General features: G+C 38.7%; 1 protein-coding gene across 1 annotated transcript; it reads left to right on the forward strand.

Moving 5' to 3' along the window:
* Nucleotides 1-629: 629 nt before the first annotated feature.
* LOC143280788 (something about silencing protein 10-like) lies at nt 630-18464 on the forward strand. The gene is made up of 16 exons (XM_076585471.1): nt 630-748; nt 2467-2560; nt 3454-3501; nt 4116-4251; nt 4718-4914; nt 5767-5826; nt 6321-6353; nt 6932-6994; nt 7692-7766; nt 8119-8175; nt 10719-10828; nt 11940-12039; nt 13343-13551; nt 15393-15516; nt 16772-16879; nt 18111-18464. The coding sequence occupies exons 1-16, from the start codon at nt 741-743 to the stop codon at nt 18198-18200; spliced, it is 1512 nt and encodes a 503-aa protein (XP_076441586.1). The 5' UTR covers nt 630-740; the 3' UTR covers nt 18201-18464.
* Nucleotides 18465-19877: the final 1413 nt, after the last annotated feature.

Here is a 19877-nt window from a genome sequence, read left to right on the forward strand (position 1 = left end):
TGTGTGTGTGTGTGTGTGTGTGTGTCTGTGTGTGTGTGTCTGTGTGTGTGTGTGTGTTGTTGTGTTGTTGTTGTTGTTGTTGTTGTTGCTGTTGCTGTTGTTGTTGTTGTTATCAAAACTCTATAAATCGTGGCAGAATGGTTAAAACGCTCAACTGCCTCATTTTCTTCTTCTTCTTCTTTTTTCCAGTAGAGTCCGTGAGTCAGTGTTCGAATGCCACTCTCCGCGGCCCCCAGTTTCTCCGAAGTTTGACTGGACAATCAAACTGAGTGTCTAGTCATTCGGAGGAGACGATAAACCGAGGTCCCGTGTGCAGCACGCACTTGGCACACTGATAAAGAACCCATGACAACGAGAGTGTTGTCCTGTGGCAAAATTAGAATTCCACCGACTCTGATAGGTACATGCATGCACTCAAGGCCTGACGAAGCGCTGGGTTATGCTGCTGGTCAGGCATCTGCCTAGCTGATGTAGTGTAGCGTATATGGATTAGTCCGAACGCAGTGACGGCTTCTTGAGAAACTGAAACTGAAAGTATAAACTGTGGAAGAAAAACGGAATATTTTTTGTTAACTCTTATTATTTCGCAAGAATTTAGTTTGAAGTCGTAACATTTTCGTTGTTGGCAATTTCCGCTTCCGGTCAGCTTCGTTTGGTTTTCCAACACGTGTGTGAAAGTGAGGACAGTAAAAGAAAGTTTACTGATTTGTTTACGTTGGAACTGTATTTAACGAAAGAAAATGCCAAAGTAAGTGTTTTATATAGCATCTCAATTGAGCAATTTTCATTATTACACCCCACCCCCCTATTTTAGCATAGAAGACAGTGGGTCGAATATACATGGTGGATAGAGAACACAAGTGGGAGGAATGGAAAAGACGTTTCTCTGCCAGCCCAGTGTCAGTCAGGGTCTGGGTTGATTCCCGGTCTCTCCCTTTCTCACAAGTTTGACTGGAAAATCAATCACAGACGATAAACCAAAGTCCCGTCTGCAGCACGCACTTGGCGCACTGAAAAAGAACCCATGGCATGGCAACTAAAGTGTTGTCATCTGGTAAAATTTTGTGGAAGAAATCCACTCTGATCTAGGCATTCAAATAATTATATTATGCATGCACTCAGGGCCTGACTAGCGCATTGGATTATGCTGTTGTCAGGCATCATCCTTGCAGATATATGTAGCATATGTATGTTTGTCAGACAGCAAGGATACCTCTTTGAGAAACTGAAACATGTGAAAAATGTGAAAATCTTAAAACGAAAGTGCTGCCAGTACAAGAAGTCATCTATATCTAATAGTACAAAAATCAGAGCAACCACCTTTAAATTTGTTTTTCTGTAGTCATGGACATTTTCTTTGTCAGCTTAGGGTGTTTTTTGTTGTTGTTGTTTTCCTTCCTTCATTCTCTGGTTTGATGTTGTAGCATGCTGTAGTATCCTTTGCGAATGCATTTGCTGCTCTGTTTCTCTCTGTGTGTGTGTGTGTGTGTGTGTGTGTGTGTGTGACAGCATGTCTGTGTGAACATGTGTACAGATTTATATGGGTTTTTGTTGGTGGGGGTGGGGGGTAGTATAAAACTTAAAAGCAGTGTAAGTGCGCACAAATTCACTGAATGTGGCCCATTTTTATTCTCATTTTATTTCAATCATTTGCCTTCTTTGTATCTTTCATCTTGTTATGTTTTCGTATATTGACCAATTTGTTTTTTTGTTTTTTACTGTTTAGTGTTTCATTTCTTTATTTTTAAATGTTTAATACAAACCTTGGGTAGTCTGTCAAGACTGGACCAGCATGTTGGGTTTATGCCCCTCTCTCTCTCCATCTATCTATCTATCTTAAGCAGATCTGTGTCAGGTATTTGGTGGTGTAGTTAAATGATCAGTCTCCACACTCTTTGAAACTCTTTGAAACTGAAACAAACTGAAATTGCATTTCATTTTCACTTTGAGTGTTCAGTCTACTTCTACAAGTTCTGCTTTTCTTCTAGGGTGATCACATGCGCCCTTAACTCTATCTCTCCATGTTCATTTCTGACCCCTTCACTCTAGTCCATAACCCCTGTGTGTGGTAATTAATACAACTACAAGACTCGGAGATCTTTCTTCTTCTTTTTTTTCCTTTCTTTTTAACAATATTTTGTCTTGTAGTTTTACTTTAGTTTGAGGTTGTTTCTTTGACGTTGATTTTTGGGGTGGTTTTTGTGTGCGTGTGTGTGTATGTGTGCATGTACTTTGTGTGTGTGTGTGTACTTGTGTGTGTGTGTGAAGGAGTAATGGGGGTACTGTCTATATATGTATAGTTTTGATGGCCTATGCAACACTTTTGACAATAACTCATGATGCAAACTGTCAGTTTGAAAAATTGTACAGCATAACCACAGTAATGTTAGTGGTAAAATGTAAGTAAAAAAAAAAAATAATAATCATAAAGTTTTATGTTGTTTTTTTAAATATTTTTTCTTCCAGAAAAAAGTCCAAGCCAGCAACAAAGGTTGCTTATTCTGAATCAGATTCAGAATACGATGATGAGATCCAGACACATCACAAACAACGGGACAAGGTATGGAATAGATAATCATGTATGTAATACAGTTACTAGATAAACCGTAAAATGTGCAAATGGAAATGAGTCATTCAGTTTGTTACTAATGTGACTTTGTATTTTTGAAAATTGTTATACATTTTCATGATAATATCAAATATCAGAATAATTAACTAGAATAAGTACCTGGTGAATGTAACTGGTGTATTAGTTACATATTCTTGTTTTTTTTAAAAGGTTTAAATTTAAAGTTAAGCTTTACAGAACTGTACAAATTGTGTTATAATTGCATGACTTGCAAGCCACACCTAAACCCACCAGAACTGATGATGAGAGTTCTTTACAACCAGCCTTCACATCCTCAACGGGCCTTTTCCAATGTTATTGCATTTGTAAACATTAAACTTAATTTATTTTAAAGTTTATTGTCCTTATGGCTAGGTAATTATATTTTTACTGCTACAGTATTTTATGTTGATTGGTGATTGTAAATCAGGATATGATATATCAGATATATATAATATATACATGCACTGATCAAATGATGTATACATGAATTCATTGCCTTATTTGCAGTATACCAGTTATGGCATGTTTGTCCAGTTGATTTGCCATGCATATGTTATTTTGTTTAAATGTTTATGTAATATATCAAATATTGTGATAACAGACGCTTGATTAGAGGCTTTCACTTTGCAATGAATTATGAATCTGAAGTCTGAATATATTCATATTGCAATTCACTATCTGTCTTCCTTTTTCCCTCTTTCTTTCTCTCACCCTCTCTCCTTTTTTTTTTTTTTTTTTTTTTTTCTTTTTCTTTCTTTCTCAGATATGTGTACGTTTTTTCAAGATATTAGCTCAGTTTCTCATTATCAGATTCAATGCACCTTTTCTTTTTATAATCCCAGATCCTGTTGGACAGTGATCAGGAAGATGTAGACGATACCGAGGAAGAGGTGAGGCCTACAGAACTGTTCACTGTGTATAAATCAACTTGAAAAAAAGTTTGTTGTATGAATATCAAAAACTGTACAATCAAGTTATCCAACTAAAAATTAAAGAAATGTTTGTTGGAATTCTTTTTTTTTTTTAAATTAACTATATTATATACTTAGTTTTAGCAGAGAAAGCATTATTTGCAATGGAACTCTGATGGTTAGAAAATAGAATGTGTATATATGATAATTGCATGTATGTATAACTTTTATGGGCCTGTGACTATGTCTTTTAAAAGTTCTTTTTTTTTCTTCTTTTCTTTTAAAGATAATTTATTGATTGAGAATGTTTGTGCACATGTATCAGTATATCTTATTGTCTGTCTTGGATTTTGATTCTCACAAAATGAATCACTTTGGACTAAGATCACTTAATGAGGGATTGACATTTTAAATTCATTTCTTTTTTTTCCTTTTTTTTTTCTTCTTCAAATTATTGGGAGGATACAAAAATGAAAGAAGTCTGTTTCAATTTGTAATCAACAGTTTGTGACCTTGAAGTGTGCACTGGCATGTGTGAGTGTGACATTGCATAGATATGAAAAAATAATGAATTTGTGTGTTACTGTATTCAGGAGGTATATGGCATTGATGAGTCAGACAGCGAAGATGAAGAGATTGCTCAGATGCAGCAGCAGCTGCGTCAAATAAAACGCAACAAGATCAAAAAGAAACTTGGGAGTGACTTGGAGGATGACACAGAGGATGAAGGTAAGTTCCGAGTTGCTGTGTGTGTTTGTTGTGTGTTTGGGGAGGAGAAGGGATCTGTCTCCCTACCTCCCTCTCTCCCTGTATAGTGTATCTCCCTCTCTTCCTTTTTCGTCTTCTTCCCTGTTCTCCCCTGACCTCACCCCTACCCCCACCCCACTCCATCCCAGCCCTCATACTGTTGTTGTTTTTTGTTTGTAGGTGGTATTTTTCTTTTTTGTTTTTAACTTTTATTTTGGGGGGGGGTGTTGGGGGGGGGGGGTGGTAATGGATTGTAAACATTGTAAGGTAATATACTCAGGGAAGGCTACTAGTCCCAGCTGCTTTCACTTTCTCTGCTTACTACTGTTAAGTTCACTCGTGCAGCCAAACACAGGCACTTGTTTGACCTCAGTTTCATTTTCACTGTGAACAAATAGAGAAAGAAAACTTTATCACAATGCCTCATCATTACCATTTGGTTCTGTAGCGGTGCCGGACTCCAGAGCGTGGGGCAGCAAGAAGTCATGGTTCATGGGGGGCGACGTTAGGGACAACAAAATCATCCTCTCCGGGGACGAGGACGAGGCAGGGGCCGCCGCCTTGGAGGAGAAAGAGATGAGGGAAATCGAGAAGCGTCAGCTGGAGAGGATGACGGAAGAGGATTACCTGCCTCCATCCCTCATGGTGCGTGGGTTTGTTTTGTGATTATGTGTTTTGTGATTCTGTGTGGTTGCATTTGTGATTCTGTCTGGTCATATTTCATTAGAGAGGAAGAAAGAAGGACAGAGAATAAAAGAAGAGAATCAAAATTCTTTGAGAGGGTCAAAGAAGGTCAAAAGAGGGCGCTAGCCAGGGGGACAAAGGGGAGGTTACCTACTTCCAGGAGGTTATCGGCCGTAGTACTTTCGTTTTCTCTGCATAGGCGGATAGTAGTTTGCACAGGACAGGAATGTCAAACCCCTGCCGGAGTCTGCACAAGTTGGGTCACAGTAAGTATGTTATTTAAACGTAATTTTAGATAGAAAATTTCCTTTTGAGAGGGTCAAAGAAGGATATGATTATGAAATAAAAGAAGGGAATTGGAATCCCTCTTTCTCCCAGGGTTTGGGTTGTTTGTTGATGTTGTAGAGTTGTTTGATGCATGAATGAATACAAGCATACTCACATAAACACACATGCATGCAAATGTGCTCGTGCACACATGCACACACACACGCACACACACACACATGCATACATGCCCACACATACATACGCTATGAGCATCCACACACATATTCACCACACATTTTGGAAGTTTTCAGGTACAATGTCAGATGCATTGTTTTCTTTCAAAGGTGATAAAAGTCTTAAAAAAGGAGGGATCTTTTGTATAAAATTTAGATATGTGTGTTGGTGGATGGGGAAGATGGATGTTAAGTTAAAGAATCTAATAGCATGTGTGTCAAACGCTTGGGCAAACAAATGGTTAGATCAAATCTTTTTCTTTTTGCTGTGAAGTGCTGGTGTCAGCTGTGATTGTTGTTTCTCCTGCAGATGATGTTGAAAGGACAGGAGAAGAAGGAAAAGAACCAGGAGAAAAAGCAGCTGTCAGAGGTGAGTGAGTGAAGTCTGTTCTGTTGGGTTTTTTGTTTGATTGTTTTCCATCTGTGAAAAGAGATCTGAGGGTGGAAAGAAATCTAAGAAAGAATAAAAAATATTTAGAATTATGTCTGTTGTAAAGCATTGCATATTTGTTGTATGCTCAACTTGTAACCACTTGATGAAATTCCTTTGCTGCACTTTTGACCTTGGACATATTTTTATTTAGCTAAAAGGGCTTTAATTACTATATAAGTCTCTGATGAATGATCATCTGCTGCATGTATGCTAAGCTGGATAGATAAATTCTTTTGTGTACTCTGAATGTGCAATGGGTTAGTGTATATTCATCAGTTTTCCACAATGGCTTTGTATAAAAACTAATTTACTATCAAGAACTGTGATTGATTAATAATGTAATTGTGCAGAATAATCTATGAGTGTGATACTTGTCAATTTTCTTGTTTTATGGAGAACAGTCCAGCTTCATTCTTTTTCTTTTATTTCAGGGTTCAGATGCTGTTGAAGAAGAGCCTGAGGAGGTAATATTTCTGTTCCCAAGTAGTCTTGTGTTTTGGTGCTTGCACTGTGTTTTCCAAAAATGTATGAAATGAGTTATAACAGGAGATATGGTACTGAACACTGCCTGTTATTGAATTGAAGATGTAGGTCAGGGCATCTGCTCCTTTTCCAGAGAGTGGTTTTTTTTTCTGTTTGTTTGTTTTTTGTTGTTGTTTGTTTGTCAAAAGCAGTTGTGGTGTAGTGTATGTCTATAGATCAGGCCACATGCTTTCACCATTGAAATGTCTTTGAAACTGAAACTGCAGGATATATAAGCTGTTAGCATTTCAGATATGCAGGAGTCTCTAAAACAGAAGAAATATGGTGACAAAGAGTTGGTTTTTGTGACCTAGTTTTTTTCGGTATGTTTGTGTTCTAAGGAATAAGAATCTGTGACCCAGAGTCAGATCATTTTTATTGTTGTACTTGTTGGGTTTGTTTTGTTGGGGTTTTTTTTGCTGTAATATTGATGATTGTTGAAAGAAAAAGTTGTTTTGCTATTGTTATAAGAAGTATATGCTTGCATGGTTATTTGTTTTCATTGTATCTTTAATTTCAGACAAAGGGGAAGAAGAAGAAAGACAAGAAGAAAGAAACAAAGAAGAAAAAATCATCAGCTGAGGTGAGAAGATGATTATTAGAGACACAAAATTATTCTAATGATAATGCCTAATGATAATATAATACAGTGTTTCTTTTTTCTCTCTCATATACATCCACATGCACACACACGCACGCACACACACAGTGTTGGTGGGTTATGGAAACAAACATCCCGAAAATGGATAATGGCTGCCTCCATGATGGGAAATGAAATGGTCATACACGTTAATCTACATGATGGGAAATGAAATGGTCATACACGTTAATGCCCATTTATACATATGAGTGAACATGGGAGTTGCAGCCCATGAACACAGAAGAAGAAGCCATCATTATTGTGGACCCCATTATGACTTATTAATGCCAGAGTCCTGGTTTGATTCTTCATGACAACAGCATTGTTAGAAACAAGTCAGCCATTGCTGTGCTGCAGTTGGTTGATTACTTTAATTTGATAATGATAATGATGCTAATGCAGACTGACACGCATACCTCCCAGACAGGATGCCCATGGCATTTACAATTAAAATTATGCAAATGTATATGTGCATGCATACAAAAACAAAGGTTGATTGATATCTTACTTCATTTGGTCACTCAGGTTATTTGTGTGGGCTTCGCTTTTATATATATGTTTGTTTTTTATTTTTCCCATAGTCTGGTGGGTGAGCGGTTGTTTTTATAAATATAACGTGTTGCCTTTCTTTTGTCAATAGAGTGGAACTGATGAGCTTGAAAAGATCCAGATCCAGACTGATTTCTCCAAGCTTCCGAAAGAGGCTGAATTTGAGGTGAGGAAACTGGTCATTGGGTATGGTCATTAGAACCAGTAAACAGGATTTTTGTTTTTGATTTTCATGCAGAATGATTTTAGAACTCGATAACATTCCTTTTCTTTTCATGCCAGATATGCTGTTTTCTGTAAGCTGAACAATAATGATAATGGTCATAGTGAATAGAGGCACTTGTTAAAGTCACAAATCATTGTTATGATGACAGAATCAGACCTTATACTGAGTAGCAATTCATGTTCAAGAGGAATAAATATTGATTTGAAATTGATGTCCGTAAAGCAGCATATTTCTTGAATTTATGATAAAAGATGAAAAACCTCCCTGACATGGTGTTATTTTCATGTTGCAGAAAATAAAAGAAATGCATCCAGAGTTCATGCCCTTGTACATTGATTTTGGACAAAAGGTATGTAAAGCAGTGAGAAATGTTTGAAGGAATACTGAGTAAGGTATGTTTTAAATATTAATAAAAACAATTGTTTTGCACTAGCATGTATTGCAACGACACAATGTTTTTGAATGAATAGACAGCAGTTTTTGTTTGAAACATCCGTTTTATTTTAGTAATTATATCAAATATCATATAAATCATATTTATTTGTGTGTAGTACCATGAGTTTTCATTGTTGTGTTTTTTTATCAGCACCCCACAAATGAGACCACTATCTGAATCAGTGTTCTTTGGTAGTACCATCCTCCTTACAAACGTTTAGTTTATCCTCATGACTCAAGGGTTTGTTTTTGTTTTATTTTAATTTATTCTATTTTTTGTGTTGTCTGTGCATAGCCAGTAGGTCACTGGTCAGGTATCAGCTGCTCAATACCCCTTTTGTTTTGTTTTTTTTAATGTGTATATATGTGTGTGTGTGTGTTTTGGGTTTTTTTTCCCCCTAATACTTTAGCAACAGGCTTTTAGTTTGTATCATGTTCTTTCATGTAATGCATAATTATAATTTTCAAGCACAATGGCTCCCCCTTTCATTGTTACTTTTAAGTGATGTATAGCGTGTATTGATCAGTCCGCTCACTATGATGCCTCCTTGAAACTGAAATTGTTGGCGTTTATACCCACGGCATACAGGGCACGGTTTATTGACTGTTCTGTGGTCCTGCTGTGAGATGTACTTAGACGGCAGTCTGCAGACTGGATTAAGCAGAGAAAATATCAACTCGTTTTTTTGCACAAACTGTTGTGAAGGTGTAGAAAAGAAGAAGTAACAGACTTCAGACAGACAGGAACTCAAAAGTGTGAGTGTCATACCTGGTGTCAAAAGTATCTCACAAATTGAAAAAAAAAAAAAAAAAAAAAAAGTTTCTGTTTGTCAGTTATTGTGCGGTCTTCTGGTGGAAATAATCAATGTCAGAGGCATGTCCAAGGTTTACATGCATGAATGTAACTGCTTGTGGATGATTTTCTTTTCCAGGTGTTTTTGTTTTTTTGTTGTTGTTTTTATTGTTGTTTTGCTGTTCTTTTTTCTTGCTTCAAGTTATACAGGACCAATAGTATTACTGACATTGTTGTCAGCCCTATTATAGCCCTGTGTTGTCTGGTGGGCGATCGGCAACAATGATGATGATGATATGGATAGACAACAATGATGATGATGATGGTGATGATATGGACAGGCAACATTGATGATGATGATGATATGGACAGGCAACATTGATGATGATGATGATATGGATAGGCAACAATGATGATGATGATGATGATATGGATAGGCAGCAATGATGATGATGATGATGATGATATGGATAGGCAGCAATGATGATGATGATGATGATATGGATTGGCAACCATGATTATGATAATATAGATAGGCAACAATGATGATGATGATGATATGGATAGGCAACAATGATGATGATGATGATATGGATAGGCAACAATGATGATGATGATGGTGATGATATGGATAGGCAGCAATGATGATGATGATGATGATATGGATAGGCAACAATGATGATGATATGGATAGGCAACAATGATGATGATTATGATATGGATAGGCAACAATGATGATGATGATGGTGATGATATGGATAGGCAACAATGATGATGATGATGATGATATGGACAGGGAACATTGATGATGATGATGATATGGATAGGCAACAATGATGATGATGATGGTGATGATATGGATAGGCAGCAATGATGATGATGATGATGATATGGATAGGCAACAATGATGATGATGATGATATGGATAGGCAACAATGATGATGATGATGGTGATGATATGGATAGGCAGCAATGATGATGATGATGATGATATGGATAGGCAACAATGATGATGATGATGATATGGATAGACAACAATGATGATGATGATGGTGATGATATGGATAGGCAACAATGATGATAAGTGATAATATAGATAGGCAACAATGATGATGATGATGACATGGTTACCTATATAGCACCTATCCTCGGTCAGAGACCAAGCTCTAAGCGCTTTACAAACACAGTCATTTGCACAACAGGCTGCCTACCTGGGTAAAGCCGACTGACAGCTGCCATTAGGCATTCATCATTCAGTTTCAGTCACACACACTTGCACACTCATAGAGACATATAACATTTTACGTGTATGACAGTTTTGCTTATTTACCCCACCATGTAGGCAGCCATACTTCATTTTTGGGGATGTGCATGTTGGGAATGTTCTTGTTTCCATTACCCACAGACCCTTACATGGATTACAGGATCTTTAACATGTGTATTTGATCTTCTGCATGCATATACACACGAAGGGGGTTTAGGCTCTAACAGGTCTGCACATCTGTTGACCTTGGAATTCAGAAAAATCTCCACCCTGTACTCACCATTTGCTGTGACAGAGATTCGAACCTGCGGTGCCTGAGATTGAAAGTCCAACGCTATATCCACTCAGCTGTTGCAACGATATATGAATAGTTTGTGATGTGTTTTTTTGTTTGTTCCAGATGCGTGAGCTGCAGGACAGAATCATTCCGTTGATGGGGCTGGTGAAGAAGGGCAAGGTAGAGGGTCTGGGGGCGACCTACCTGAGGATGAAGTTCCACATCATCTGCAAGTGAGTCCAGCACACCCTCCTCTTGCTGTGGCATCAGACAGCAGCATTACCACGGGGATTTCTGGGTTCAAAGAAAATTTACTAATGAGAATAATACAGGGATCATGCCAAGTCATGGAAGTCTGGAAAAGTCTCAGGGAATAGGAAACAAGAGAACCATTTCCAGGGCTGGAAGAGTCTTGGGGAAAATGTTTTGCCCTGCAGCGTCTGGAAAAGTCTTGGAATTTTATTGAAACCCTTGAGCAGTACTATTCAACTAAGAGCTTAATGCATTTAAAAAAGTAAACAAAAAAAAGTTATGGAAATTGAACATAGATACTGGGATATCCACCGATCTCTTTCATCAGTGGTGAAACCGAAATTTTTCATTCAGTTTTTTGTTTGTTTGTTTGTTTGTTTGATGATATGGGAACTTTTATGTCTGATCTTGAAAGGTCTGGAACAAATATGGACTTTGTTGGGTCACATCTGTAGGAACTCTAATTATGATATTATCACTGGATTTTCTATGTCTACAAAAACATTGCCTGTGGGAATTCTGTTATCACTGAATTTTCTGTGTTCAAAGAAAATTTTTATATTGTACAGGAATAACGTACCTGAATTTTCTGTGTTTGATAAAATTGCATTGGAAGGATTATCAAAATTCTTTATAGAAAAATGTATTAGTTCTAATAGTGAAATCTGAATGTTTATTTTAAGATCTCTGTCCCCCTATGACCAGTGGGTTCTCTGTTTACTCTCACAGGAAGAACAGCAGTAAAACAAGACACAGTAATGGTTCATTAGTACCAATGGCTTTGGTCCGCCAGGACGTTTTGCTGAAAAGACACAAGCAGTTGATAATGATTAGAATGTTTCTGTGCATAAACAATCTTGGTCAGTCTATTTTAAAAAAAAAAAGAAAAAGAAAAAAAAATGATGATGAGCAGAATATCTCATTTGTTAGATGTTATTCAGAGGTCTCTTTCTTTCTTTTCTGTTGTCTGCTACTCAGTTATATGCAATTTTATTTCTTTTTAGTTTCCATCTACTTGATAATGTGCTTTTTGTCTCTGCTTTGTTTTTGGCTGCTTGATAACATGCTGTTTTGTTTCCATTCTGTTTTCAGCTACCTGATATGTGGAGGGTTCTACATGTACTTCATGTCCAAGAGAACTCCCCGGCTTCATCATCACCCTGTCATGAAGCGACTGCTGGAGCTGCAGCAGGTATGTTTTAGGGTTTGTACAAAGTCATGGAAGTCTGGGAAAGTCTTTGGGAAATGAGAGAACCATTTTCAGGGCTTGGAAAGTCTTGGAAAAACATGTTTTGCCCTTAAGGGTGTGAAGAAATCTTGGAATATTGATAAAAAAAAACCCTTCATCAGTACCATTCAACAAAAAGCTGAATGCACTCAGCCCGTGGAAATCAGAATGTTGATAAAACCCTTGACCAGCACCATTCAAGAAAGAGCTTAATACTTTTAAGAAAATAAAGAAACAAAATTAGATCAAAATTGAACATTGATACCAGGAGATCTGCCAGTCTTTTTCTGCATTGGTGTAAGCAGACAGATTTTTAATTCAGTTCAGCTTAATGATTGGCATAAAAAATGTTCAGTCTGATGTTGAAAAGGTCTGGAAAAAGTGTAGACAATTCATTGGTCATATTTATAGGAACTCTGTGCACAGTGGATGGTGGATATTGTGTCACAATTAGCCATACATAGCAGTGTGGTGTTGTGTGGGAGGTATTCATGCACCCATCATTGCATGCATGCCTATGGGATTCAGTTATGATTGTGCATGTGAACATTTCCATGCATGCAGTCGTTCATCCACACACAATTGAATATGCACACACATGCATGGGGATGTGTGTGTACACAGGCACCATTGTGCATGCACACACGCACACACACACACACACACACACACACACACAAACGTATGTGATTTCTCTGCACCAAACGATAAGTTACAGGTTAACCCTCTACTTTAAAAAAAGAAAAAAAGAAAATGAGATCCTAATATCTTTGAATCTTTTGAACTTGTTCCATGTATCTTCATGAATCTTCTGTACTGATTCTGCACAGAATCAAACATGTGTCATCATGTATGTGTATCATCAGAGAAATGTACACAAATGTTTCGCAATCTCTGTCACTGAAAATCGCACTCCCAAGAAAGCAAGCAGGGACTCAACTACATCTGTAAAATATGTATCGTACAGGTTCATAGTGCTTGTCTGATATTTTGTTTATCATGTGCATATCAGTATTAGTGCAGATTCATTTCAGTGTCATTTCCATCTTTTCCAAAATGGCTTTCCCCTTCTTCTTTCTGGTCAACAGTATCTCTAGCTTTATATTCACACGTCTTTTTTAAGTGTATTCTTTCATCCCTCTGAATCACAATTATGCATGCCTGTGAATGACAGGTTTGAAGGCTCTTTGATTTGTCTCTGGACAAGATTAAGTGCTGTATAAATACCTTTATTGTTATGATTTTTTTATCATTATTATTGTCTCAGTTTTACAACCGACTGGTGCCTCTGGACAAGAGAGTGAAGACCGACCTGGACAAAGTCCTGGACCTTGTGCAAAAAGGCAAAGACGTCGGGAAAGTGCTGTCCAGGGTGCCTGATGAAGGGGAGGCCACCCAGTCCACCAGCAAAAAGAAGGCTCGTAAAGCCAAGCAGGAGGACGGCCCTGCAGCCAAAAAAAGAAAAGTCCAGTTCAGGTAGGTGTTCTGCGTTAGTGGGCCGCAACTTCCTTGTTCATTTGTGTGTATCTTCTTATTCATCGCTGTGACTCCCACGCTCACTTGTACACACGAGTGGGCTTTCATGGGTATGATCACTTTTACTGCTGCCATGCAGGCAGTCATTGTTTTCAGGGAAGGGGGTGGGTGGGGATGCATGCTGGTTATGTTCTTGTTTCCATAAACCACTGAACACTGACATAGATTATGGGATCTTTAACATGTGTATTTGATCTTCTGCATGCGTATAAACATGATGGGGGTTCAGGCACCAGCAGGTCTGCTCATTTGTTGACCTGGGAGATGTGAAAAATCTCCACCCTTTACCCACCAGGTGCCTCGACCAGGATTTGAGCCTTAGACTCTCAGATTTAAAGTCCAACACTCTGACTACACAGCTGTTGTGCCCGTCATTCATATGTATGAGTGGGGTTGGTTTTTTTTGTTTGTTTTTTTAAGCATGTAGCTGTCATACTCTGTCTCCAGGGTTGTGCATGCTGGGTAAGTTTTTGTTTCCATACGCTGACATGTATCACATTTTATCATGTGCATGCTTATACACATGAGGGGATTCAGGCACTGGCAGGCCCACACATATGTGAACCTGAAAGATTGGAAAAATATCCACCCCTAACCCACCAGGTGCCGTTGAAAGGATTCAAACCCACGACCCTGAGTTTGTAAGTCCTGTGCTTTAACCACTCACTTGTTACGCCCAACGCGGTATGGTGCGTCTTTTGTGAGGAGGTATCAAGAAGCAATCAAAATTCACGTTAGTGTTGGAGTACTTAAGTACTCTTTGTATCTGTGTCTTCTCTGCTGCCCCACTCATTCATTTTGTTTCTGTTTGTTGTTTTATTTGTTTGATTGGTTGGTTTTTGCACATGTGTGAGGGTGCCAAAGTTTTCTTTGCAGGACTTGAAAGTTTCTGGAGGATTGACGTGTGAATTTTCATGAACACTACATGTTTTTAAGCTGAAGAGGCTCCCAAACAATAGTATTAATGCAGGCAGAAAATGAACAGTCTTCAGTCACCCTGGAAAACAGAGTATGGCTGCCTTTAACTGCGAGATAAAAACAGTCATATATATATAGAAGCCCACTCATACATGCAAGTGAATGTGGAAGTTGCAACCCAGGAACACAGAATGAAAGAAAGAAAAATCTTCAATCTTTATTCTCAAGAACTCACCGCTCTTCCTCTGACTGTTTCCTTCTGATAATTCCTTGTGTTAATACAAGAACATATGGTGAACGCTCTTCCTTCTTTGCTGCTCCTCATATCTGGAACAACCTTCCACATCATATCCGTTCATCTGACTCTGTCTGCCTTTTGCTCTTCACTAAAAACTCATCTTTTCAGAACTTATCTGTTAGCACTCTTGGTTTCCTGCTTCTCCAACACCACCCCATCCCACCAGCTCACTTTGCATACATGTATGAGTAATGAGAGAGTGGGGGAAGTGGGGAGGGGGTTGGGGGTGGGGGGGAGAGAGATCGAGAGAGTGGTCATGAGCGGTTCAAGTAATTTGTAACTTTATCTTTCACCCAAAGCACCCTGAGCTCTTAGAGAGAAAGGGCAGTATACAAATGTACATTATTATCATTACTATCATTACTATTGTTATCATTATTGTTATTATTCTTGTTCTTATTATTGTTCTTGTCATTGTCATTATGATTGTTTTGTTTTTTTACAATTATCACTATTATTATGATTATATAGTTTACCACTTTCAGGGGTTCATGTTTGGTTTGATTGGGCTGTGGTATACCTGTGCAAGCAGGCCTTCTTCAAGTCCAGTTCCATTGTGTTGCAGAGAGGAACCCGAAGTTGAAGAAGAGGAGGAGCTCGAGGAAGATGATACACAACTTGGAGATCTGGATGATGCTGATGATGACGACAATGAAGATGAGCAAGGGAGGAGAGCCATTACCTATGAGGTGAATGTTTGGATTGTCAGCACATGCATGTGTGCATGCCCACACACACACACACACACACACACATACAAACACACACACGCACGCACGCACACCAGAAACGCATGCAAGCAGCTTCAGAAAAGAGAGCTGTAAGACTTTAACCCTTTGAGCCCTGACCACCACTTTACCGGTGTTGGGGATGGGTGGCATAATGCCTGGCCACCGGTTGAGCGGTGCGTAAACACTTGTGTCATGTTTTGCTGTTGGTTGACTTATATTGAAGAGCCAATCAGAAAAACCGTAATATTCTGACGTCAGCGAACATAGTATCAACATTGCCGTGCCTTTTCACTGTGTTTTGTGCATGTGCTTTGGATAAAAAAGATCGATTTCTACCATGAAGCGTGCAGAGTCTCAACCTGACACGCCTCCTTTGATCAACTGATTCTGCATGCTCAGATTCATTTTCAACATCACTATCTGTATCAAAATCATCCGATTCGAATTCCACCTCACTGTCAGAGTAATCATTGTCATACTCTACTTACGATAAATCATCAAGCATATCAATTACTTGCTGCGTTGTGTACAGTTGTTTTCTCGCACGTTTTGTCCCTGATTTCTGCCCTGACGGGCCAGGTTGAGACTCTGCACGCTTTAAGTGTTTACTCACCGCTCAACTGGTGGCTGGGCATTATGTCATTTTTCTCTGCCACCGGTAAAGCAGTGGTCAGGGCTCAAAGGGTTTAATACCAATTATTTGCAAATTTTGGCTCAGGAGCTCAGGCAGAAGGGTTAAAATTGCTCAGGAACTCAGGGCTCAAAGGGTTAAACTGTGTAAAACAAATAGATTGGGATAAAACATGGGAGTACGGTGAATGCCCTATATTACATCATCAGCCATTTATCAGTCATTTATAGCTTTGGTGGCTATCTGTATATGCCTCCTATTACAACATATGGATCTTGACAATGCAATAAAACAAGGGTGATACAGTAATAAACGTAACTATGGTTTTGTAATTGAAGGATGCAGTATCACTAAAATAAATGTGTACATGGGATTCATATGGTATCACTAAGTTTTTCCATTTGTTTACCAACATGATTCAAGGTTGATACAGTAATAAACTTACGATGGTTTTGTATTTAAATGATGCAGTATTACTAAAATAAACATGTCTGTAGGATTCATGTGCCATCACTGTATTTTTCCCTTTGTTTATCAGCATGATTCAGATCCATGGCATTGCAATGAGGATGATGCTTTCAGATGGAGAAGAACAAGGGGCTGACAGCCCACAAGAAGAAGGAACTGAAGAACCCCCGTGTCAAACACCGCAAGAAGTACAGGCGTGCCCTCATTCGCCGAAAGGGGCAGGTAAGCTGGGAACTGGATGATGAGGCATTGTGTTGTTGGGGTGTGTGTGTGTGTGTGTTGTTTAATGTTTTCTGCTGAGGTTATTCATGGAGGCATGTATTTGTGTGTGTGTGTTGTTGAATGTGTTCTGCTGAGGTTATTGACTAATCAGGCCTATTTAGTTTCGTGCTACAAATGCACACAGTGAAATGCAATTTCATACTCAATTCTTGATCTCATATACAGTATTTATGTATCCATCAAGTGGTGAACACTGATATGAAATATGCTTGTTTAGGGTACTTACTTAGATTTAGATGCTCCCGCATGGTTGCACACATGAGGTAGTCAAGGCACTTTGTGGTCCTCAGTATTCAGCCAGTTAGCTGGTAGTGCATACAGAGTATGTGTACTTTGATCTCTGTATATCACTATATGTCTCAGCATAAAACAGGTAGATTCTACACACTCTGTATACATGTTGACCTGGGAGATACTCAATTCCCTTATCCCACCAGCTATGGCTCAGATTTAAACCTCAGACACTGGAAAGTGCAGCACATTAACCACTAAACTATCGCATGTGTCTTGACATTATATGACTGAATGTGTAATCAGTATTTGATCAGGTTATTGACTCTGTCTTCAAATCATTATGTTGGGTCATGTGGCTCTGTGTCAATCAGTTGATGCTTGCATTGTGGAGTTATACAAAAATATTTTATTTTGTTGTGTAACGATCATGATACCCTTTTAGAAAGTAACTTCAAGTGAAGATCTGATGTTACAAGGCTTCAGTTTAAACTCCCCAGTGCCTGAGGGATAGTTGTACTTTGTATTGCTGTCATTCATACCCTAAAAGTTTTATTCTGTTCAAACATAATTTCTGTTCAAATGTGTCACAATACAAATGTAATCTTGAATTTCATTTTGATAGACATGAAAGTCTCATATAAAGTCCTGTCATAACATGAATGCACAATCTAAATATGTGACTGGTGTCTTTTCGGATAGATGTTAATACAATGTATCATGATTTTTAATCAAAAGAAAAATAAGAACAATACAGTTAACAAATAGAAAATATTAATTTCTGAACATGTTCAGAGATATTGAAGTTGCTTTGTAGAGAGTTACATATATTACCAAACAGAACATTATGAACAGAGATCTGACTCAGTGGAAGGTTCTAGATGGTGTTTGTGGTGTTGAAATCCAGTTCAAATTAATCCATTTTTTCACTCTTTTACAGGTGCGAGACTTCAAACCCCCCAAGCAGGCGTACACTGGAGAAATGACCGGCATCCGTGCTGGCATCATCCGCAGTCGCAAGTTGAAATAAACTGAAGGACGATTCCACCTTCACAATGCTTTGCCAGGTGCCAGGTGTTTCTGTAGCTTCAGGACCGTTCACCTGGGTGGATGGACTCCTTCAGTGACTGAAATGGATGGGTGTGCGCCGTGAAAATGCTGAATTTGATTGATGTCTGCATGATTCTGTAGTGTGAGAAAGCTGAACTTGATTTCTTTGACCATGATGTGTGTGTGAGTGTGTGATGGCCTGTTTGCATAATGAACGTTTATGTGGAAAAACAATTATCTGTGAATAAACTATTACCAGATGACATGTTTTTTGAGTGGTGGTGCTTTCTTCATGTATGTTTTTTTCCTTTGCCCGTCATTGAAGTGAAAGCATGACAAGGACAGTGTTGATCTCTTGGTTTCTGCCATGGAACATTCGAAGCTTTGCACTCAAAAAATGAAAACAAGCACAAATATAAGTACCAGCCTTCTTCCTCCTGTATTCATCTCTTAATTCCCATGTTCACTAATTTCTTCTGGTGGGTTTCTTATCATTTTGCCTTACCATTTTCACAACCATCCTTTTTGCGGACAGAGTAAGCTTCGTGTGTAATGCAAAAACGGGCCATAATTTGATTGCCAGATCAGTGATGTTTCACACACAAACTGTGCTGCTGCTTTTTTTTTCTTTTTTTTTCATTGTATCAAAATTATGCAACACATTTTATTTCCACTGCAAATTGGACTGAGAACTCTTGGTCACTCTATTCACACAGACCTTGTTGAGCTTTCTACTGATCAGGTTTTCTGAATGACTACGACCATGGATCAGTATTGTTTGATAACCTGATGTCTTCTTTGTGAATTGCATTGATATAATCTCTTTCTTTTTTCTCCCCAATTGCATTGCCATGTTCACTGGTGTCTGTGAGTGAGACCATTTTACTCATCTTAACCCCCTGGCTGCTGCTGATGAGCATGCCCATCACCTCACTCAGATAAGACAGTTTACAAGTCTGTCACCTCACTCAGATAAGACAGTTTACAGGCCCATCACCTCACTCAGATAAGACAGTTTACAGGCCCATCACCTCACTCAGATAAGACAGTTTACAGGTCTGTCACCTCACTCAGATAAGACAGTTTACAGGCCCATCACCTCACTCAGATAAGACAGTTTACAGAACCGTCACCTCACTCGGATAAGACAGTTTACAGGCCCGTCACCTCACTCAGATAAGACAGTTTACAGGTCTGTCACCTCACTCAGATAAGACAGTTTACAGGTCTGTCACCTCACTCAGATAAGACACTTTACAGGCCCGTCACCTCACTCAGATAAGACTGTTTACAGGTGTGTCACCTCACTCAGATAAGACAGTTTACAGGTCCGTCACCTCACTCAGATAAGACAGTTTACAGGTCCATCACCTCACTCAGATAAAACAGTTTTCAGGCCTGTCGCCTCACTCAGATCAGGCTGTTTACAGGTGTGTCACCTCACTCAGATAAGACAGTTTACAGGTGTGTCACCTCACTCAGATAAGACAGTTTACAGGCCCGTCACCTCACTCAGATAAAACAGCTTACAGGCCTGTCACCTCACTCAGTTAAGACAGTTTACAGGTCCATCACCTCACTCAGATAAGACAGTTTACAGGTCTGTCACCTCACTCAGATAAGACAGTTTACAGGTCTGTCACCTCACTCAGATAAG

The sequence above is a fragment of the Babylonia areolata genome, chromosome 1 (assembly GCF_041734735.1).
Source record: "Babylonia areolata isolate BAREFJ2019XMU chromosome 1, ASM4173473v1, whole genome shotgun sequence".
NCBI classification, from domain to species: Eukaryota; Metazoa; Mollusca; class Gastropoda; order Neogastropoda; family Buccinidae; genus Babylonia; species Babylonia areolata.

What these genes read in the sequence shown, in the direction of transcription:
- LOC143280788 (XM_076585471.1), top strand. An exon ending in TAGACGATACCGAGGAAGAG is followed by an intron (nt 3,502 to 4,115) that starts GTGAGGCCTACA and finishes TACTGTATTCAG; the next exon opens with GAGGTATATGGCATTGATGA. An exon ending in GACTGCTGGAGCTGCAGCAG is followed by an intron (nt 12,040 to 13,342) that starts GTATGTTTTAGG and finishes TTATTGTCTCAG; the next exon opens with TTTTACAACCGACTGGTGCC.